The sequence below is a fragment of the Hyperoodon ampullatus genome (genome assembly GCF_949752795.1).
Source record: "Hyperoodon ampullatus genome assembly, chromosome: 11".
NCBI lineage: Eukaryota > Metazoa > Chordata > Mammalia > Artiodactyla > Ziphiidae > Hyperoodon > Hyperoodon ampullatus.
Window position 1 is genome coordinate 99,557,011 of NC_136924.1, and position 22,677 is coordinate 99,579,687.

The 22,677-nt window shown below is 56.5% G+C and overlaps 2 protein-coding genes across 2 annotated transcripts; one reads left to right on the forward strand and one right to left on the reverse strand.

The window, feature by feature from the left end:
* Nucleotides 1-368: 368 nt before the first annotated feature.
* On the forward strand, nt 369-7,064 carry NRIP2 (nuclear receptor interacting protein 2; the record flags this gene model as incomplete). The annotated part of the gene is made up of 6 exons (XM_079715951.1): nt 369-557; nt 4,049-4,201; nt 5,385-5,467; nt 6,253-6,374; nt 6,595-6,647; nt 6,972-7,064. 6 exons carry the CDS (start codon nt 369-371, stop codon nt 7,062-7,064), a joined length of 693 nt encoding a protein of 230 aa, XP_079572077.1.
* A 1,704-nt stretch (nt 7,065-8,768) lies between these two features.
* On the reverse strand, nt 8,769-19,514 carry ITFG2 (integrin alpha FG-GAP repeat containing 2; the record flags this gene model as incomplete). The annotated part of the gene is made up of 12 exons (XM_079716045.1): nt 8,769-9,771; nt 10,007-10,180; nt 10,939-11,056; nt 12,065-12,156; nt 12,258-12,311; nt 12,509-12,606; nt 12,971-13,119; nt 13,561-13,700; nt 14,454-14,625; nt 14,720-14,761; nt 15,324-15,419; nt 19,419-19,514. The coding sequence occupies 12 exons, from the start codon at nt 19,512-19,514 to the stop codon at nt 9,668-9,670; spliced, it is 1,335 nt and encodes a 444-aa protein (XP_079572171.1). The 3' UTR covers nt 8,769-9,667.
* Nucleotides 19,515-22,677: the final 3,163 nt, after the last annotated feature.

Here is a 22,677-nt window from a genome sequence, read left to right on the forward strand (position 1 = left end):
CCCACCCCCTCAGCCACACACACACACACACACACACACACACACTCATACGCACTCCCGTCGCCACCCACTCCGGCCAGGACCCAGGAGCTGCGAGGCTGCAGAGCCTAACAGCTGCAGCCCTGCCAGCGCCCCCTCTCCTCCAGGGCTGGGTTTTTCCAGCCGGAGCCCCGCTCCCTCTACTGCACGCTCTGGAAATTGGTGTCTGACGTCGCCGCTCCTGCACGTTATTTATTTACTTCCTCTTGTCTTCCCTCCGCTGAGGCCCTCCGGTTGGGAGAGCTGCAGGCAGAAAGCTGCCGGGTGGAGGAAGCAGAGAGGACGGTGGGCAAGACCGCTCAGGAGCCCCCGGCCCGCCCGCGGGGGCCATGAGCGTCCGGCCGGATGCCCCGAGGGAGGAGGGAGATGCCAGGGACAGGGGACAGGAGGCAGAGCTGCGGGGCCAAGCCAGCAGCCGGCAGCGCCAGCACAGACAGGCCACCCGGTTCCTGCACAAGGACTCGGCCGACCTGCTCCCCCTGGACGGCCTCAAGAGGCTCGGCACCTCCAAAGACTGGGTGAGGCTGCCCTCCCTCCCCCACCCCCGGGGGGCCGGGGTCCCTTCTCTCCTCTGCGGGAGGGTGCAGACCCCAGCCTCCAGCTGCCCCTCCCTGCCCACGGGGAGGGGAGAGGCAGCCCTGACTTGTGGGTTCACCTTGACCTTTCCCGGCTCTTCACTGGGGTGTTCCCACGGCTTGGTGGCTCTGGGGGACCCTATCTATTGCTCAGCTTCCCCAAAGAGCCCCAGGCTTGTCTTAGGGGGGAAGAGAGGAGCACTGGTTAGAGCAGAGGTTTGTGGGGCCCTGGAGCCCCTGGAGCAGTCGTTTACCGCTGGGCCCTGTGGGTTCAAGGTCGCGATTCCCTCCTCTGCCTAAGCCACAGGTCCCCTCACACCGGGACTGGACCTTCGGTGTCCCCCGCTCCATCCTTGCCAGAACACCAGGGTTTCCCACGGCTTTTGCCTGGGCCTCGGGCTCCTGAGGGCCCCCTTGCTCCCTGCAGGTGCAGTGGCCCTTCCAGCCTCCTTTCCTTCCATCCCCCTGCAGCAGCGTGGCCTCCCGAGGGAACGGGGTCAGGGAGTGACACCGAGGGGTGGGTGAGTCAGGGGACAGCTGCATATACTCACTCCCCTCTGACAGAGGGAGGGGCTGAGAGAGTGGCCTTCCTCGGAGCCAGGATGCTTGGGTTCAGATCCTGGCTCTGGCACTTAGCAACTCAGGCAAGTCACTTTATGTCTCTGAGCCTCAGTTTCTTCATGTGTTATGAGGATAAAATTAACAGGATGCACCTCCCAGGGACGTAAGAGTTACATGAGCTGATACCTGTAGAGGCACCTTAGAACGGTGCCTGGATAATTGGGGGCTCTGTCCAAAGGCTGCTGTCCCTCCAGCTGCTCTTACTATTCCATTTAGCCTGAGAGAGAAAGTAAGATCCACAAGGTCTGGAGAAGACGCGATGGCTCTGGCCTCCGGCTCACAGAGGACGGGAGGGCTTCTGTAGAAGGGTTGGGGGTACTCTGTCCTGTCTCATCTCCTGGGCAGGGAGTCTGGGAGGAGGCACTCCTGCAACCTGAGGTGTAGGAGGCCATTTCCAGGCCACTCTGGCAGCCGCTTCTCCCCGGAAACCTGGAGCCAGATGCAGCCCCGCACTGCATTTCCTGAAAGAGCCCTACCTTTCCACATTCCTCCCAGCCAAATGTTCACCCTCCAAGAGCCCGGCCCAGCAGCCCCGCAAGGGGAAAGGTAACCAGACTGAGATTTCAATTCAGAGAACCTCCTTGCAAACAGCCAGCACAGCTGAGAAACAGACGGAGCAGGGAAGCAGGTTCTCTCGCTCTCAGTGGCTAGGAAATCACAGCCTCTGCCCTTTGCGGCCCATTCCTCATCCGTTCGGCCCTGGCGAAGAGGCTCTATTGACACTGCCACCCCAGCGTGGCAGGTCCAGTCTTCTGCCCTCAGGACCTCCCAGACTGACATGGAGCAGTTACCTTGCGTGGCTTTGGGAGTGAAGACACAGCATTCGGGGGCCTGAGCCTGCCTCCCTCGTGGGACAGGTGGGAGGAGAGCTGGAAACCACAGCGCTGACCTTCCCAGCCGCTCCCAGAGCTCGCTGCTGCCCTTTTCCAAGAGCTGGGTCTCCTGCTGGCAGCCTGTTGGCAGGAGCAGCCTCAAGGGCCTCATTAAGCCAAGGGTAGAAAAACAATCCCAGGCTCCCAAGGAGAGAGGGCAGGTGGGGAAGCATGTGTGGAGCCTGGAGGGACACAGTCATTCTTCGGTGAGCATTTATGCAGTGCCTACTGTATGCTGAGCTGAGCCCTGTGATGCAAAGAGGAATGAGATACAGACCTGACCTCAAGGGCAGATAACAGCTTTGAGGCGCGTGACAAAGGGGGCCACGGGACAGGACGCTGCCCCCGCCTGGTGTGTGGAGGCAAGAATGGGAAGAGGTCAGACGGGGCTTCTTGGAGGAGGTGGACCCTGCGTGAACTACAGCATGCACTTGGAACCCCAGACTTAAAATAAAAGCCTCTCTCCAAATAAAGAGTAGTTCCGGAGCCAGTGGCCCAGTCTGGCCTAGAGAAGGGTGAGGAGTTTCAGAAGGAGGCGTGTGCAGGAGCAGAGGCATGGAGGCGGCGGGCAGCCCGGTCCAGGCGGCCAGAGGGGGCGCTGGGGCCCGATGAGCACAGCGGGGGCGGGGGGAGATGAGGCAGTGGCCGGGGGGTCACCTGGGCTGTCACCTCCAGGTAAGCACGGTGGGGAGGGGAGGGCTCTGATGGATTTTAGGCAGGGGAGTGACAAGCTTAGTTTGACATGTTGCTTTGTGCTTCTCAAACTCTACCGTGCACGGAGGTCATCTGGGCTTCTTGTTAAAACAAGGTTCCAGGGCTTCCCTGGTGGCGCAGTGGTTGAGAGTCCGCCTGCCGATGCAGGGGACACGGGTTCGTGCCCCGGTCCGGGAAGATCCCGCATGCTGCGGAGCAGCTGGGCCCGTGAGCCATGGCCGCTGAGCCTGCGCGTCCGGAGCCTGTGCTCCGCAACGGGAGAGGCCACAATAGTGAGAGGCCCGCGTACCGCAAAAAAAAAAAAACAACAAGGTTCCAGTTCAATAGGTCACGATTCTGCACTTCTAAGGAGCTTTCTAGTGATGGTAAAGCTGCTGATCTGAGGACGGCACTTGGAGTAGCAAGTTTCAGAGACTCCCAGGCTTTGAGCAGGTGGATTTGAGAGTCACGTTCTTACGGACTTAGGGAGGCGTCCCAGGGACTCAGGAGAGCTGTGCTGAGGTGTGGACGAAGCAGCAGCAGAAAGAGAGGTGAACTGTAAATACAGGAGGCGAAGCTGGCAGAATTTAGAAGTGACTGGACATGGCGGGGTGGCTTCAGGTGAAGGGCAGGGAGGATGACGCCCACCTTCCTAGGTTGTTTGTTTGTGTGGCCACGCCTCGCAGCTTGCAGGATCTCAGATCACTGACCAGGGATGGAACCCGGGCCCCGGAAGTGAGAGCGCAGAGTCTTAACCACTGGACCACCAGGGAACTCCCCCAGCTTCCCAGTTTAGATTTGGACTTTTTTTTCTTTTTTGTTTGTTCTTGTTACTTTGACTTCTTTTCATCACACCATCAACTCTGGGATCTGCATCCCACAGAAGGATGAGGTCAGAGGAAGAAAAAAAGAAAAAAATGTCTCCAAGAATATGTGTTGTAGACTTGAGACAGAATTTCCCCCCAGCATCATGCGAGTGCCTGAAATGTCCCGTCTGTCTAACCGAGGAGAGACCCTTCCCCCCTCCCCATCTCTCCATTACTGAGCAACACATTGGGGTCCTGGAAAACGGCATGATTTGATACTGGGACTAGCTCTGCTATAATGATCTGACTGCTGGGATCCTTGGGGAAGCTCTCACCCCTTCTTACTCCCAGGAGACTCAGGAGGAGGGCGGGGCTGGGGAGAACGGCCTGGGATTTGTAAAGTGAGGGAACTGAGCATCTGCATGTTTTGTGACGGAAGCAGCAACCGCATAATGTGGTCCAGAGGCGTCTGGTGGAGGGGAACCCGAGCCGGCCTCAGGGGGAGCATCCCTCGGTGCAGGCCGCGATCCACGGCCAGGAGAGCAGGAGGAGGACCAGCCAGACAGAAAGGCCGGCTCTTCTGGTCAACTGCAAGGTGAGACCCCCCTCCTGGGCCTGCTCCCCTCACCGACTCTCCCTTCTGCCCCAGTGGTGAGGGAGGGATGGGGGAGCCCTCTCCCCAGGCTGGGCCACAGACTGGGATCCTCCACGTCCTTTGCTTCCCGCCCCTCCCCGCCCCGTCTTTCCGAGGTGCACACGACTCCCTTTCCTTGAGCAAAGTATCATCTTTAAGTGTGAGTGTGCTCCACACACAAACGGTGCGCACGTGTGGATAACGCAGCCCCCCCGCAAAAGCTCACGTGCTCCAGATCACAGCCTTGTCATCCCCGGAGCCAACGCCGAGCCGTTCCCTCCCTTCCGCCCGTCTCTGCTCCGTGCTTCCTCTGCCTGTCATCCTAGGTCCTCGTTCTCCGATCCTTCCAGCCTCAGCGGTCACTGCCTCCGGGAAAGCTCCCCTGACTTTCCCCATGGAAGAGCCTTTCCTCCGGCTCAGCATCGAAGGCTCTAGACTTACAACCCACAGCCTTCACGCTCTCCCCCTGCACTGGTGACCCTCCACTCCCCCGCTGCCCCTTCCACGTGCCCACGCACAGCAGACCTCAGCAAACAGTGTGGAAGGAGAAAACAATGTGTTTTGCGGTATCCACGTGCAAACCCAAACGTCTGTTTTTATCTAAAAGGAAGCGACCTTGTCTTCCTTTGCCTGCGGTGGCGAATCTGTTCCCCACATCTCATTTCCTAACCAGGTACTGCGGTCCCCCCATCCCTCCTCATTCCCACCCCAGATTCCTCTGACAGGAGGCCCTTGGCACTGCTCTCAACAAGCACAGGCACAGACCTACACTTCGGGTCGAATCCTCCCCAAAGTACGCTCTCCCCGCCTGCGGCTTTACTTCCTTTCTTGATTCCGTATCTGACCCAGTTCTGCTCAACTGTATGAGTCCCATAAAAAACACCCTTAACTCACTTTCTGTGGGCCGGAGGCCGCAGTCAGCGGCTTGTGGGATCTCAGTTCCCCGACCAGGGATTGAACCCGTGCCCTTGGCAGTGAACGTGTGGAGTCCTAACCACTGGACCGCCAGGGAATTCCCAGCCCTTCACTCATTTCTGCAAGGGACCCATCAGGGGATGGGAAAGGTGACAGAGCCAGTCCCAACCCTTTCTCCCCCCTACCCCCTGGGGACTCACGGAGTCCCCTCCCCTCCCTCCTTTCTCAGTGCCAGGACCAGGTTCTTCAGGTGGCCGTGGACACGGGCACCCACTACAATCAGATCTCTGCTGGATGCCTCAGCCGCCTGGGGTGAGATGGCGGCCCAAGAGAATGGGTAGGGAGGGGGCTTCTTTTTGGGGTGATGAAAATATTCTGAAATTAGTGATGGTTGCAGAACTCTGTTGTCTGCTTTATTTTTATTTATTTATTTTTGGCTGCACTGGGTCTTCGTTGCTGCATGCGAGCTTTCTCTAGTTGCGGTGCGCGGGCTTCTCACCGCGGTGGCTTCTCTTGTTGCGGAGCATGGGCTGTAGGCGTGCGGGCTTCAGTGGTTGTGGCACACGGGCTCAGTAGCTGTGGCTCACGGGCTCTAGAGCGCAGGCTCAGTAGCTGTGGCGCACGGGCTTAGTTGCTCCGCAGCGTGTGGGATCTTCCCGCTCCAGGGCTCGAACCCGTGTCCCCTGCATTGGCAGGTGGATTCTTAACCACCGCGCCACCAGGGAAGTCCCTCTGTTGTCTACTTTAAAAGGGTGACTTTGGGGAGTTCCCTGCTGGTCTAGTGGTTAGGATTCAGAGCGTTCACTACCGTGTCCTGGGTTCAATCCCTGGTCCAGGAACTGAGATCCCATAGGCCGTGTAGCACGGACAAAAAAAGAGAAAAGAAAAAGGGTGCCTTTCACGGTATATGAACTGTATCTCAATAAAGCTGTTACTTTTTTGAAAAGAGCTGACAGGGGCTCTGGCAGAGAAGACAGGATTTAGACCCCACATGGGTCCAGGGTTGGCTGAGAACCCAAAGCGTGGTGGGGAGGGACACTAGCAGACTACCGGCATGGGGGGCTGTGGTGGCCATAAGCCTTGCTTCCCGACCACAGGTTAGGGAAGAGGGTCCTAAACGCCCCAGCTGGGGACCTGGCGCCTGGGCCCCCAGCCCAGGTGGAGCAGCTGCAGCTACAGCTGGGCCAGGCAACCGTGGCGTGCTCGGCCCAGGTGGTAGGTAAGTCCCCTCTCCGTCAGCATCCCCGCGTCTCTGCTCTTGCAGCTCTCCCTCCTGGGCGGGGCGAAGGCAGAGCCTCTCAGCTCCTGCCAGCACAGGCAAGGTACCCCCAAAGATGCTCTGATTATCCCCAAGGTTCTCTGGCCTGGGGTGGTGGGGGGAGCAGAAAAGGGGCGAGTGCTGACAGGAGGACAGCAGCATTCTCAAATGGTTCCCACAGATGTGGAGAGTCCTGAACTCTGCCTTGGCCTGCAGACCCTGCTCTCTCTCAAGGTAAGGAGGATGCTCGTGCCGACACCCACACCCAGGGCCTGACCCCGAGAGCTGGGAAAAAGAGGTAGGGGGCACGGGTGTGGAAGCATGGGCCAGGCTCCGATGAGAAGGACTTGGAGATGTGGAATTTCACCCTCGATCCTTAGAGATTCCTTATTTGTGGAAAATATGGAGAACTGGGTCCCTCCGTGATAGCGGTCCAGGTGAATGGAAACAGGGAGGAGAAAAGAGCAGGGTGCTGTGGGAAGGCGGAGGGGAACAAAGCAGCGTGGCTGGGAGAGGGGTCACCTGCCCAGGTGAGCTCACTGTCCCCCAACCCCACAGTGCTGCATTGACCTGGAGCACCGCGTGCTGCGGCTGAAAGCCCCCTTCCCTGAGCTGCCTTTCCTGCCTTTGCACCAAGAGCCGGGCCAGTGACCGCTGCCCCAGGTGGTCCCCAGGGGGAAGCTCCTTGCCTGAAGGGAAGAGCCATGGGGGGATGGGGCATGACTAGAGCCAGGTAGCTGGGACAGCTGGGTCTGTCCCTCTTGTCACCACCCTGACCCCACTGTCCCATTTCCCAGTCGGCCACACTCCCCTGCTTCTCAGCACTTGCCCCATCCCCCAGGAGGAGTGTTCCCTGGAGAGGGCCCGCGATCTCAGGGTTCTGGTGTCCCCGTCCTCTCTCATCCCCCCACCCCGTCCCAAGAAGAGCGGAGCTAAATCAGGACCGCAGAAAAGCACATCAGCAGAGCGGGGTCCTGGTTGAGCCCCTGGCACAGCAGGGGGTGGCCCGAGTCCAAGGCTGCAGCCCGCTGCTGGCCGCTGCCTGCCCCGTCCACCCCAAACACCGTCGAGGCCTTGACTCCGCGTGGCTCGCCTCACAACTAGCCCGCCCCCCTCCCCGGCCTGGGCCCCTGGCCCTGCTGTGTCCACTTCTCTGATCTGCTCATAGCTGAGCGGGAGAGAAACGGTCACCACAACAGTAGAGGAATGCCTGGCCCACGAGGGCCAGGGGTTCCTTCATCGGCTGCCTCTTCTGGGGCTGCAAACGTCTGAAGCCAGTTATTATTTGATGCCCTGCGCAAACCTTGGGTAAACCTCTACTATTTACTCCAGATACGTACCCTCCACCTGCTTCCTCACCCACTGGGCATGTGTGGAGAGCCCTGTGGGGAACTGCCCCCCAAGGCAGACAGGATGGTGGCGTTGCCAGGACCCAGACTTAACCTGACCAATATTCCTTATTTCTAGAACTATCCACTTCATTAGACCTTCTTCCCACCCCTCATCTCTGGCCTCCTGAGCTTGAGCTGGTTTTTTCTGGCATCAGTGGCTACCCACCCCCCTACCCCCACCCCACCCCCGGCCCTGAGTCCAGCAAAGACACAAGGAGGCTTTGCTACCTTCCCTGTGAAGAGCCCAAACCACAAAGGGCCAGGCCCCCGGTTGCCTTTCTGGCTGGTTTGAGTCTCTCATATGCTGGATTAGGGGGAGAGGAAGACAGTGGTATAACTCACCCGACCAGGGGACTAGGACACTCGGGTCGGAATCAAAACCCTGAGCCTGGAGGAGATGAGCTCTGAGCAGACCCAGGACCTGCCGTGACCCCTGGCCACGCCTCTCTCAGCTGAGTCCTGTGCACCCAGAGGAGAGGAGAGGAGAGGGGCTCACTGGCACAGGTGTGATGGGCCCCTCGGGCCGTGCTCCTCGAGCCCTGCTCTCCCGGGCCTCGCCCTGTCCCCCTCCCTCTGCCTCCTTTGCTCCTGCGATTGCAGACCCAGGCCCAAGGAGGCCCTCGGCTCAGTGGCTTCTCCATTGGAATAAACACGTTGGTCTTCGCTCGCGTCCTTCTCTGCCTCCCAGACGCTGAGTGATCCCTCTGCCCTGGCTCCCTTACAGAAGGAAATGGGAGTGGGGACATGCCGGCGGGCTGACCCCTCTGGCTGGGGTCCCTGTAACTGACAGCAGTGGCTCTCCAACTCCTCTGAACACAACTCAGCAGGAAGTGTGTTCTACGCTGCACCCAGTACACACACGTGCCCGGACACATGCAAGGGTAACAAAACAATCCTTCCCTGCACGTGAGCAACACACTCCCGTAGTTTTTGTCCTGCTTAGTCTATTCTATCTCATTTATTTAAAAAAATTGCCGACCACAACCCAACAAAGGATCGCAACCTACAATTGGAAAACCACTGATTCAGAGCACAGGAATCAAGAGCAGAAGGGATATAAATGGCCCAGGGTATCGTTCTGACTGTGGCCTGGACTGTAAACCTGCATCAGATTTTAAAATCACGAGGGTGGACAGCCAATACACTTACAACCATTCTGTACCCAGATGACCATTCTGTTTTTCACTTTCAGTACAGTGTTCAATTTATTACCCGAGATATCCCTCGCTTTACTATAAAGCAGGCTTTGCGTTAGGTGATCTTGCCCAGCTAGAGGCTGATGTAAGTGTTCGGAGCACGTTTAACACAGGGTGGGCTAAGCTGTGACGTCCGGTAGGGACGTCCGGTAGGTGAGGTGTGGGAAATGCGTTTTCAGTTTACGATATTTTCAACTCACGATGGATTTATGAGGGCGAAACCCATCCTACGTCAAAGATCTGTGGTTCGCCATCCGTGTACCCATCACTGACGTCAGTGGCCCGGAGCCGTGCCCCAGAAGATGGAACTTGGGGGTGGGCCCTCACCGCCATCGCGCCGCTGGCCCCGAGGCCGGGCTGGGGCGCAGCGAGAGACTTGCAGTCCCTCCTCACACACGAGCCTGTTTCCCACACAGCAAGGGTGGGCGGCTCTGGGGAGGGGGCAGTGCCTGCCGGGGTGATGGGCGAGGCTCGCAAGGAAAGGGGCAAAGGAGCAGCTCGCCTCCTCCGTCACCAGGAAGACCACGAGGCCTACGGTTCACAGCCACCCCAGGGCCGCCGCCAGCCTGCCTCTATAAGGTGCGCTCCCTGTCTCGCAAATACCACGGACAGCTTGCGGGGTGGGGACGTTCAGAAGGGTCCCGTTCGGCCAAGACGGCCGGTCCAGCTAGGAGGGATCCCGGAGGCCTGTGGACGCACACTGTGGTGGCCCATCCGGATGGTAGAGGGTCTGGTGAAGCAGGGCCCGGGCGGCGGGGAGGTCGTCAGGGTCTGCGAGCAAGAGGGGCTGGTGGGTCGGCTGGGACCTGGCCTCCCGCAGCAGCCCCGCCCCCGGGACTCACCCACCCCCAGCTCCCGCAGCAGCCCCGCCCCCAGGACTCACCCACCCCCAGCTCCCGCAGCAGCCCCGCCCCCAGGACTCACCCACCCCCAGCTCCCGCAGCAGCCCCGCCCCCAGGACTCACCCACCCCCAGCTCCCACAGCAGCCCCGCCCCCAGGACTCACCCACCCCCAGCTCCCGCAGCAGGCTCCAGAACTCCGGCTCAGCCTCTAGCACTTTGAGCAGGTTGGTGGACTCCATCCGCTCCAGCTGCACCTCCCAGTACACGTAGATCTTCTGATTGAAGGTGACGTACACGAGGCAGGGGCTGTTGCAGCCCCCTTTGCAGGCGTACAGGCCTGGAGGAGGGGTGGCGGGGGTTGGAGAAAAAGGTCGGGGAGGCTTATGCCCGGCGCGGGCAGCATTCGTGTCAGCAGTTTCTACCCGCCCGTGGACGTCAAGCAGAAAACTAAAGGCCCTCTTTCTACTTCTTCCGTGTTGGGAACTCAGCAAAGCAGGTAAGACGTAAAATATCCGGCCCATTCCAGATACGGAAAACCACAGTAACAAAGCCCAGGCAGGACAGTGTCCTAGGAGGTGACATGTGCTGGTTTCCCATCTCAGTGACAGCCCCAGGGTAATGAGGGGCGGCTTCTCTTGGGTGGTGATCCCTCTTCCCAGGTCACTGGAATGTGGCACCAGCACGTCATTCAAGTGTTACCATTTCAGTGACCAGAGACACCCCCAAAGGAGTTAACGCTGCTTCCCAAGGTCCCCGATTTAGAACTAAGAGAATGGAACTCGGAGAACAGTCTTCACAGCGTCCTGACGCGTTCAGATGGGGAGGAACTTTCCCAGATCTCCACACAGCAGGCAGACAAGAACTCATCCGACTCTTTTTTTCCTGAGCAACCCGCCCCCCCATATCTGATCCTTTAAAATATCCAAAGACAGACACCTCACTGTCTTTTATCTCCTCTTAGTTAAAACAGTAAAGATGGCAATCTGGTACCCACTCACACCCTCTAACGGAAGAGCTGAAGAACTCGGGGCCGCAGTGAGAGTGGAAGCGAGGGAGACAGGTGTGCTTAGCAAGGGGCGCGGGGCAGGGTCCCACCTGCACAGAAGGCGCGGACGTTCTCGTCCACCTGGAAGCGCACGACGGTGCGGTTGTGATCAACGATGTACGTCTGTCCATCCCAGGCACAGGCGACCACCTCCTCGTGCCCGTTGCCCTGAAAAAGGCCAGAGACCGGGATGCAGGGGTGGCCAGGAGCCATTTATGTTTTTTTTAGTTTTTCAATTTATTTATTTTTCGCTGCATTGTGTTTTTGTTGCTGCACGCATGCTTTCTCTCTAGTTGCGGCGAGCGGGGGCTACTCTTCATTGCGGTGCGCGGGCTTCTCATTGCGGTGGCTTCTCTTCTTGTGGAGCACGGGCTCTAGGCGCACAGGCTCAGTAGTTGTGGCTCGCGGGCTTAGCTGCTCCGCGGCACGTGGGATCTTCCCAGACCAGGGCTCGAACCTGCGTCCCCGGCTTTGACAGGTGGATTTCTAACCACTGTGCCACCAGGGAAGCCCCCAGGAGCTGTTTTAGAATGGCTTCCTGACCAGGTGGATGAAATTACGGGAGCTGTAGACTCGGCTCCGGGTGACAAACAGCTGGGAAGCAAACCCCCCTGCGTTTCTCACCGAACATCTCCCGGCACCTGGCACCAGAGGGGGCTGCTGAGTGAGCCACCCCCCCAGAGTGCTCGCGACAACCCTAAGAAGTAGGCAACTTCACTCCCATTTTATATTGAGGAAGTGCCAGCTTACAGAAACAAACTCACTCATCCAAGGCCCCCCGGCCGGGAGGTGGCAGAAGTGGGACTCAGAGCTGGGCCTGTCCTGACCTGACCTCAGAGCCTCACGCCTCTCCTCCTAGACCCTCAAGCAGGCACAACGGCCGCGTCAGCGCAGCCCCACCTGCCGACCCAGGGGCCACAGCTCTGGTGAACACACACTCGTGTGCGGACATCTGCAGATGGGCGAGCAACTCACTCCTGGACGCTGAGAACAAGTTGCTTCTCTTTGGAGCCATCGGCTCTGCTGAAACGGGAGCTTCCCCGGCGGCACAGAGAACAGCGCTGAGCCCGTGGAGTCGGGGGAGCTCGCGGGGCCAGGCCTGTCTAGGGAGCCTTGAGGTAAAGGCGGAGGAGTCGGCTGAGAAGGGAGAATGGCCCCCTAAGGGCCCCCACTCACTGTGACGTCCAGTTTCTCGAGGGCAAAGAGCTGGTGGTCCACCTGCACCGACCACAGCAGCTTGTCCGCCTCCTCCGTGAGCTTCAGTGTCCCTGCGGGGAGAGGCGGTCGGGCTGGGGGCAGAACCCTGCGCAGACCCCGGGCACACAACTGCCCAACCCTGCACGGCCCATGGCTGACCCGAGGGACTCACCATCCAGGGTGCAGAGGGCAAAGAGGCCCGAGGCGCCGCTCTTGGGGCTGCGGCCTGCGGGGAGGAGGGGAGAGGGAGGGGCGGTAGAAGGACCAGAAGGAAACGCGAAAGGCAAGGCGAGACCAGAGCACATGCCAAGGGCGGGGCGTGAAGGGTGCGCTAGAAGCAAGGGCGGTCCTGCACCTCCCCTCCCCGCTTCACCCCTGCATCTCCGGCCCCGCCCCGCCCCGCCCCGCCCCGCCCCGCCCCACCTCGCTTGATGTTGCCGATGAGGTGAGTGGAGACGTTCTTGTTGTGGATGCGGCCGGACGTCTGGTGCAGCACAACGTCTCGGGCAGCGGGGGTCTCCCTGTGGTGGGGGAGGGCGGCTAAGTGGGAGCCCAACAGAGCTTGGCTCTCCAGACCCACGTGGGCCCCATCTCTGTGCGAGCTTCCAGGACGTGAATCAGCTGGGAGACCTATCGCCCACCCCACCTGGGCCAGTGGGCAAGTCGAGAGAGAGGGACGGAGCTGCCAGGCTGGAGTCTCAGAACCTCTTCCAGTTGCTGCGTCAGGCTCAGGATTCCCTGGGTCCCAAAATAATCTTCCTTAATGGGGCAGAGATGCTTGTGCCGGGACCCAGCTGATGCTGCTCCAACCACAGACCCATCCACGGCTGTGGGCACCCACCTCGCTGCCAGGCACCCCACCGTCCACAGGCCCGCCCCCCTTACCTAGTGCCCTCCTCGGGCCCCTCAGAGGTGGGAGGCGGCCCAGGGTCTGTGTTCCAGGTACACAGCAGAATCGCGTAAGCACAGCCTGGCTGAGATACCATCAGCTCAGGAAGACCCAGGGGCCCTGGAGTCACCGAGAGACTGTCCACCTGCACCAGAGAATGGGGGCTTAAGGGAGCTGCTGGCGAGAGAAAGGGGAAAGCCTGCAGAGGACGGGGGTGGGCAGGGGCCCTGGGACATGTCCTCAGCCTTCCAGAGCAGCAGCAGGGGGAAGTGCAGCGTCCACGGGGCTCCTGCTGGTGCCAGCCTCTCCACAGGGAGCACCTGCGCTCCCGCGGCGTGGATCCCAATGCGACACACCCACCGTGACAGCCCTAATTCTTAGCGCAATGTTCCTTCCTGTCGGCCTGTTACTGGCCATCTCCCCTAAGACCCTGATTCGAAGTGATCTCCTCTGGGTCTCTGTCAACAAGGTGGTCTTCCCTCCTTCTCACCCTGAGCCCCAGCCCCCGCCTGTTCTCCCACAAGCCCCCTCCAGGAGGGAGGCCCGTCCTGCTCCTGGGCTGTGGCCCCCAGGCTCAGCCTCTCACCTGACCCTCCAGCATCCACTTCTTGAGTGACACCAGCTGCCCTGTCAGATGCTCGGTGCCGTCGCCCAGGTCCTCCCAGCGGAAAGCCCGGACCACGCGGTCCGTGTAACCCACCACCAGCTCACAACAGCCATCGCCATCTGTGGATCCCGAAAATGAGACGAGTTTGGAGCCAAACCTGTCTTCGCCAGCTGGAGTCCTACAAGCACGCCCTCCTCCCCACCCCTCTAGCACCACCGCCACTGGCACTTTTTATCAGGTTCGACCTCAGGCCCACCTGCCAAGCTGCCACGTCACCCCTTGAGCCAGGTACCCGCTCCCCTGCCTGCTCTTGCACCCAAAACCACACAGCTGCCTCGCAGGGCCTGTCACGTCTTCCCTCGGGTACACGACTCGAGTGCCCTGATGCACCCATATCCCTACCAGCACCTTTGAGACAGCCTCTGGCCCAAGTACCAGCCCCACAGCCAAGCGGCTCACTCTCTTGCAATTGATCAGCTGTCCCCTTCTCGGCAGGGACTCCCCTGACAACTCCACTTAGAATAGCCAACTCTACCTCGACACCCTCCAGCCCGCTTCCGTGGGTGGTCTCCTCCACGGCACTTACTGCTTTCGAATATACTGTTTAATTTTCTCACCACATTGCTAGTGTTTAGTTTCTGTCCCTTCCTAGTAAAGGTCCAAGAGGGCAGTGATTTTTGTCTGTTTTATTCATTATTGCAATCCCAGTGCCTGGAACGATGCCTGGTTTATCACGGGAGCTCAGCAGCCTGGCGTTAAATGCATGACAACTGCCCAAACAAACACTGACGAGACCCCTGGCTCCCTCGAGATCTGCCCTGTTGCCCCTTGACTCCTATTCTCTGGCTGCCTGCAAAGACAGCCATGCCCACCGATGTCGCTGATCAGCATGACCTTGGTGTTGGCAGGGATGTGCTGCTTGAAGACTGGGCGCTGCTCCTCCCCCCCGAGGGTCTCGTGGTGCCCAGAAGCATCCAGGGCCTTAGTGGGCGTAAGGTCACACAAGTGAAACCAGCCCTCGGCACTCACGGCCACCACCAGGTTCTGGGAGAGACAGAGGCAGAGGAGAGGGCTGGTCATCAGAGCACAGGAGTCGGGGACGGGCCGAGGGAAACCCGCAGTCCCCTGGGCTTCCTACCTTTCCTTTATTACACACATCTCCAACCCCGACGCACGTGAGCTGCAAAAGAAGAAAGAGGGGCTCAGGGGGCCACGCTAAGGGTCCCCAGCGCTCCCTAACCTCTGTGAAGCACGGAGCGGGCTTCTCAGCACCGTCCTTCACTGAAAACTCCTGCGCATGCCCCACATCGAGAGGCTGGGCTAATCCCGTTACTGTGCTCTGGGTCCAGTTTACCAGACAGCAGTATAAGGACCTGAGGTAGTGAAGACCACTTGGGCTTAAACAAAACAAAAACTACATCAATAGAGCCGGACTATCATACTTCTAGACGCATTCAAATGACTGCCCCCATTTTCTACTACACTTCGTACGATCAGACAACCTCAGCAGATCCACGAAGAACTAAGGGAGTCATTCCATCACATAAAATGAAAACCAGCCCGGCTGTGTGCGCGCGTGACATCTGGGAAGCCTGGGGGCTTCCCTCCGATTCAAATGAACCCTTAACCAGCAGCTGGAGACCTCGGACACGCTGGGGAGCTCGTGCGTGGGGCCCAGCCTCGACAGTCCCCGGGCAGGAGGGGTCCCTTCCCCCTGGAGACCCAGGCAGCTGGATACTGACCATTCCCTGGCAGGAGCAGGTAAGCCACGGCCGGCTGTCATCGTTCTTATACACAGACAGCTTTCCACTGGTGTCTCCCACCACCAGTTCATTCAACTTCAAATGGAGAGAGAAGAGAGGGTTAGGCTGGGGTCCTGCGGAGCCACTCAAGCCCTTCTCGACTAAGTCACAAGACCTCAACCTGCATCTCCATCAACTTCATTAACAAGATTTCAACACCAACACAGTCACGGTCTCCCAGGTTCTTTATCTCCAGTTAGGGGTATGTGTGTGTTGAGGGCAGGGCAGGTTAGAGAAGGGCCAATACAGAATCTGTGCTCCGTCTCAGAAAAGTCTGACATCTGAACAGCTCAATGCCCCACACGCCTGCTTTTGGCGCTTCTAATTTGTCTTTACGCATGCGACACGTTAGGAAAACCACCCCAAATTGTAACCTTTGGAGAATTTAACTTCAGAACTCATATTTAATCAGGGGCCAAATAAAGACAGCGTCAGTTCTGGGGTCCTCCCTCCCCTGGCAAAACCTTTCGACGTTGGTGCGTGTGAGTGAACACAGTTGGTGGAGGTGCCAGAGGGGCAGCATCCCAGCTTTGGGCCTCTGGTGCCCCCTAGTGGTAGCTAAGCTCCCAGGAGGGTCTGGAGCCTCTTCGCCGTTTACATGTGGGCTCCCCATTTCTCAGTGGTTCCCCAAAGACTGGCCGCCCTTTCAAGAGGATAACGATGATAGCCAGCTGGCTCCAAATGCCATTTCCAGAAATACTTTCATGATTCCTTCTTGGGGGGACATCTAACACCCTTTCCTGTCCTCAGAGTGAATATTAGATTCTCAAGAGATTTAATTTTTTTTTTTTTTTTTTTTTTTTTTTTTTTTGCGGTACTCGGGCCTCTCACTGTTGTGACCTCTACCGTTGCGGAGCACAGGCTCCGGATGCGCAGGCTCAGCGGCCATGGCTCACGGGCCCAGCCACTCCGCGGCATGTGGGATCTTCCCGGACCGGGGCACGAACCCGTGTCCCCTGCATCGGCAGGCGGACTCTCAACCACTGCGCCACCAGGGAAGCCCAAGAGATTTAATTTTAAAGGCAAAAAACACATAACAGATCAACAGTAAGAAAAAATGAGAAACAAATTGGGGTTTATTAATAATGATTTGAAGCTTAGATTTATTATATTTTAATAGTTACGGCAGTTTCTGGTGGGGACATTAGATAATAGAAGCATAAAACAAGTTTATCTATTTACATCAAACCCTCTGCACCCTGGAGGACTTCTGCAGACACACAGGAGAAAGGCTGAATAGCACAGAGCCTCCGAGTGCAGCTGCCTGAATTTGAATCCAGCCCTCTATGCCTGAATCTTTTCATCTATAAAACGAGGATCATAAGACTATCCACCTCATAAGGTTGCCGTGAGAACCGAGCTAACAGAGGGAAGCATCTAGAAAGGTGACTGACAAATAGCACGAATAACAGGGGGTTTTCAGCTTCCAGTTAAATGCCTCCAAGGCTTGGGGATCTTAGCATCTTTCACACAATCCACTCTTTTTCTATACATTCATTCAACAAATGCCACAGTCCATAGTAGGTCCTTGATAAATGTTTACTTAATGACAAATTAAATTTTTTTTTTTTTAACAAAGAAAAATCAGAAGAAAGAGAATGCCCAGTCAACCCTTGAGTTTTCAGGGAAAGCTGAACAACCCATTAGGGGCCCAAAGACAAATGCCATAGATCCACAGTTGTACAAATGCTGAGAAGGACCTCAGTTTAACAAGGGCACAGAGGAAGGAATAAAATTGTAAAATAGTGCGGTGAGTGAGTAGACACAACTCAGTAGGCGACCTGGATGAGCACACTTCCGGGGTCGCCCAACTGCTCCCCAGCACTTCTGCTGCTCTGTGGTCCATCCTGGCTCTGGCCTCTGTAGGTTACTCAGTGACACTAAAGAACCCCAGCTGCAGAGTACACCTTCAGTCAGAAATGCTACCAGAGAAAGGAAGTGTGTTCTTTCTGTGACCTGCGTGCCCCTTCTAGACACCGTCTCCCCACTGGTTCTGTGGGGTTCTCGAGGGTGTGTATTCTATCCCTGGCTTCTTCCTCTGACTTAGCAGGAAATAAATTACTCACAAATAACTTTAGGTTACTGGTTTAATAGGATGAAATAAGTATTTTTCCTGCCCCGAATCTCCAAAGGCTGGCCTGGAGAATCAGTAACAAAATTTCTATCCATACTCATGCAGGCTGAGTGTACCACACCTGACTAGTAGCCAACTACCTCACCTACTTGCCTTTATTTCAATTATATTTATTAATAACAGGCAAAACTCTTCAAATTGCTTTGAGATACATAATGACATTTGCCTTTCATAACAACCCTCATTTATTCAACAAACATTTACTGAGTGCCTACTATGCCCCAGGCACTATTCTAAGTATTGGGAATACAGCAGTGAAAAAAAGTTTTAAAAATTCCTATCCTTACAGAGCTTACAATGCTTACAACTAAGGTTTAAAAAAAAAGAGGTAGGGAATTCCCTGGCGGTCCAGTGGTTAGGACTCCACACTCTCACTGCCGAGGGCCCAGGTTCAATCCCTGGTCGGGGAGCTAAGATCCTACAAGCTGCACGGCACACCCACGCCCCCCCCAAAAAAGTAGTGTGATATACCTAATATTGCACAACTGAGTGTGCAATTCATTTAGAAAAGTACAATTGCCAAAAAAAGCTGACACTGTGAAGCTAGGAAAAAAAGGCACGTGTGCCCTTTTAAACAATCAGGTAAAATAGAAAATAATGCACATCTAACATCACTTTGTTAATGTACTATTTTAAAATGCCTCCCTTGACTGTCTCATAAAATTATACTGCTGAGCATATGAAGAAACGAGAGAGCCCAGACAACATAACACAAATTTATGGGAATAACTTCTTCCCCCCTAGACAGGATAGAGCCAAGAGGCCTCATAAAATACTTTTTCCATCACAGAGCAAAGGAGGCTGGGGGCGGGGTTGGGGGTGAGTGGTGGGGACGTTTTAGCCCGAATTTTTTTTCCCTGGGAAAAGAGAGCACAGACAAGTTAGGGAGGTGAGGATGAGATGTGAGGGAGGCAGAGAAGCGACGGGGGCAGAGGAGAGCAACCATGTGCTTTGCATACACACCCTCAAGGACCCCACGGAAGGCGGACGCAGGTCACAGAAAGTGCGCACTTCTTTTCTCTGTCAGCTTTTCATGTGAAACTGAGATTACGGAAAAAAGTGTCCCACACCATCAACGGCCACCGTCCCCTTGGATGCTTCACCCCAGAACCCTTTACATCTTGTAATCAATGGGCCTCACTACATTTCCCTATTCTTCTATCACCCTTCCCCCGCCCCACGATGAGCTACCTGCGGGCTGGGGCTTTTGAATTCCCAGAACGCAGCAGAGCCCTCGGCCCATAATCAAACGTTACCGACGACGCTAACGTGTCCTGAGCGTTAACCGAGTGCCAGACATGGTTCTACCTGCTCTACCTGTATTAAGTCACTTAACCGACGGGAAAAGGAAGGACCGCTGGGAGAGGAAAGGGACATGGACACTGAGCCAGTAACTCAACCGAGGTGGGCCCGCCAGGCGGAGACGCCCTGGCCAAACGCCGAAAGCATTCCGGTGGGCCGGGCCGAGCCGGGCGGTGCGGAAGGTGCTCCCGCAGGAGCCGCACGCGCGCTCTTAGCCTACTTCCGACGCTCTGAAAGGGAAGGCGGCCCCGGAGGAGCTGGGAATTCGGCCATCACAGTTCACTGGCTCCTCTTGGGAACAAGTGACTGACCAGGCAGTGGACCCGGTACGCGAGTCCCTAGAAGGACACTGGAGCAGGGCTCCGGACCAATCCAGCCAGGATGCCGGGTACCCGAGCCGCCCACACATCCCTTCCCGATCCAGCTCTCAGCGCCGTGCGTACGCGCGCAGCCCGCACCGCCCGCCGTGCAACGCACGCCGTCCACACCCCCACCGTACGCACTCGCAGCACGCACACGCCGCCGCGGGCGGCCTCCTCCGCCCCGCCCCACCCCTCGGTCGCAGATGGGCTGCGTCTCTCCAGTGCGCATGCACTTACCGTGTCGTTATCGACGTCTCCGAGGCAGATGGCGTGCGGGAAGAGGCTCCCGCTGAACTCCAGGGCCACGCGCTGTACGTAGCTAACCGATCTCATCGCAGTTCCCAGGGCTCAGGCACCGGGGAGCACCGCTAAGTGTTCCCCGAGCCCCTCCCGACGGCCGCCCGAGCGGAAACCCACCCACAGCGGAAGCTTACGTCACCCCCTGCGCCTCCAATCGCTGCCTTCCTCGCTTAACCTCAGAGAGGAGGCGGGCCTTCCGGGCGCGCCTGGCGTGTGGGCGGGGCTGAGTGACAGGGCCTCGGGCCATTCCTCTTCTCCGCAGGCTTTGCGCGCGCTCGTCCGCCGACGCTGGCCTGGCTGAGCCGTTTCCTTGGCAACAGGGCTTTCGCGGGCTTGACCTAATAACCTTGACCTTGTCCTTTGTTGCCCTGGCAGTGAAGATTCCCAGCCGTCAGACCATCCCTGAGAATCATAATAATCGTAATAACCGATGACTGTGTGGTTTCCAACAGTGTTTTTAAAAAAACTACGTAGGGCTTCCCTGGTGGGCAGTGGTTGAGAGTCCGCCTGCCGATGCAGGGGACACGGGTTCGTGCCCCGGTCTGGGAAGATCCCACATGCCGCGGAGGGGCTAGGCCCGTGAGCCATGGCCGCTGAGCCTGCGCGTCCGGAGCCTGTGCTCCGCAACGGGAGAGGCCACAACAGTGAGAGGCCCGCGTACCGCAAAAACAAAAACAAACAAAAAAACCCTACGTAGCTCCCCGTTACGAGTCTTGAAATGAGGGTAGTGAATCGGACCAGCTTTTTAAAAAACGAAATAGAATAGAAAGTGCCAAGTAATCTTGAGTAGTAAGGTAAGTATTATTTTTGTAAAACCTTTGTTTCAATTGTATATATTTATACGTGTATGTACTGGCTTATCAAAAAAATATTTTTTTTGTCCCACGGTGGATGTGCTCTGTGGGTAAAAGTTTGAAAATCACTTGTAAAGCACATTGCACAATTATTGTTTCGTGTAATTAGTGCAACCACCCTGTGACCTTGTCTCCTTATTCCAGTTTTTTGGATGAATAAACGGGTTCAGCAAGATAAAGCACAAGGCAGAAAGTGATAGAGGTGGGGCTCAAACCATAATTATTTGAGCCAAAACCCCACGTCCTTTCTGTCATTGACTGCCAGAGTTCCTAGGAAAGTCCTCAGGCTACAAATCGGGGTCGCTGGGATTCTGGGTCTGCTCTGGCCGCCCCCAGCACAAAGCTTTTGCTTCTCTCCCTTGGGGGCCCCCCTCTGTAGCGTAAATGGGACATCACCATCAAGGCTGGCCTCAGGGGGAAACCTTCCATGTTGAATCCAGTGCAGCCTTTCTTTGGGCCTCATCAATTAGGATATCAAAAGTATTATTTGTGAGATTCTACAGGTGTTCAGTATATTTTTAGGTTTAGGTTTGCAGGCACAGACTGATCTACACGTTGGTCTTTCAGGAGTCAACATTGTAAAAATAAGGACATCTACCTCACCTGGGGATGTTGAATCAGGGCTGGCCTACTTTCTACATCTGAACATAGTGGGAGAAGGCCCTGGAGGGCAGGACCTTTTTGTTTGGAGCCGGGGAGGGGACCCTGATTTCTAGCCTGAGGACTTTGCTAGGAACTCTGGCAGTCAGTGACAGAAAGGACGTGGGGTTTTGGCTCAAACAATTCTGGTTTGAGCCCCACCTTCATCATTTTCTGACTTGTTGCTTTATCTTGCTGAACCCATTTATTCATCCAAAAAACTGGAATAAGGAGACAAGGTCACAGGGTGGTTGCACGATTTACATGAAATAATACACGTGCAACATGCTTTACAAGTGATAGCTGGGGAGGGGATGGCCACGAGAGCCACAGCACCCCTACCCCTAGAGATCCTGTGGCTCTCATGGCCAGATAAGATGAGAACAGGAAGCAGTAGGTCAGAACGGCAAAGAGGAGATAGTCTGGACAGACGCTGGGGACTGTAGGTACCCTTAGGTTTCTGTTCCTTGTGGTGTATTGTGGGGCTGGCCGTGTCCGTTCCAAGGCTCTGGGTCACGTGTGTACCTGGTGCTTTAAATCCATCTGCTTACAGAGGAGTTGCATGCTGCCTTGTACCGCACTACCACATCTTTGTTCTCTCATCTTGGCTCAAACCCTAAGCTTCATACTAGGGTTAAGGGGTGGAAAAACAACCAACTTTAAAATGTTTCCCTCTAATAAGTGTAAACTTATTTAGTTCTGAATTGTTTCTTTTTACTGTATGACTCCATTGTTTTCTCTTTTCCCAGCCCTGTGAATGAAATAGTAAAATAAATTAATTAATAATCCAGGACAAAATAGATGAGGATCACCTTGCTCCTGTCACCCAGAGCCCTGGCCTGCCCTAGCTCTCTGAAATGGGACCCTAACCTGGCGCCCACCGTGCCTTGGTTTATCCTCCTCATCACTTGGGCTTCTCGTTCTTGACCTTCCTGTGCCAGGGTGCCTGTTTTTGTTTGCTCTGTGTTTGTCATTTCATGAAGGTCATGTCATTATGATTGCAACTCGGATCCAGTGCCTTTTGGCTTTCGTCAAGAGGGCCAAACAAAGTTATAAAGGAAGGAAAGACAGGTCTCCGAGAAACATGGCGAGAATCAAGCCCCCCTGCCCCATGCCTCTCCCCGCTGCGCCAGTTACTTGAACTGCACTGAGTGTTACGGTCCCAGTGAGTGGAACACAGGCCCAGGCATGGCAGAGCCATGCAGACAGAGCCCTGGCTCCGCAAGGAGACCCCTGTTGTTGGCTCTTTTTAGTGAGATGGTTGGCGGGTCTCCAGTGTTACTATCTAGAGCTCGTCTCATTTAGGCCAGGCGCTCTTTCAGCGTGGATTTTGGCTTCCTCCCCAGCACTGCCTAACCAGGCGGTCTTCCTGGTTAGATGACTTGGATACGGTGTTTGTGTGGGTGTAGCTGAACAATAGCTTCAGTAGAAACCTGCTAATGGCCAGGGAAGGGGAGGTGTGTTAAGCAGGAAGCGTTGCTAGGGAGATTCTTTGTCCACCTCTTTCTCCAGGAGTAGACAGGGTGGTCCTGTTCAGGGTGTCGGCCTAGGGTGCCCAGGGAAGAGACAGGACCTTGAAATGAATCTCTTTCTGCATGTGAGGCCCAGAGCCACTCACCATCCTGAGAGCGGGGCCGGAGCTTCCAGTGGGCTCAGGGTGAGACTTCCACAAGTGTGATTCCCAGTGCATCTTAGCATGCTGA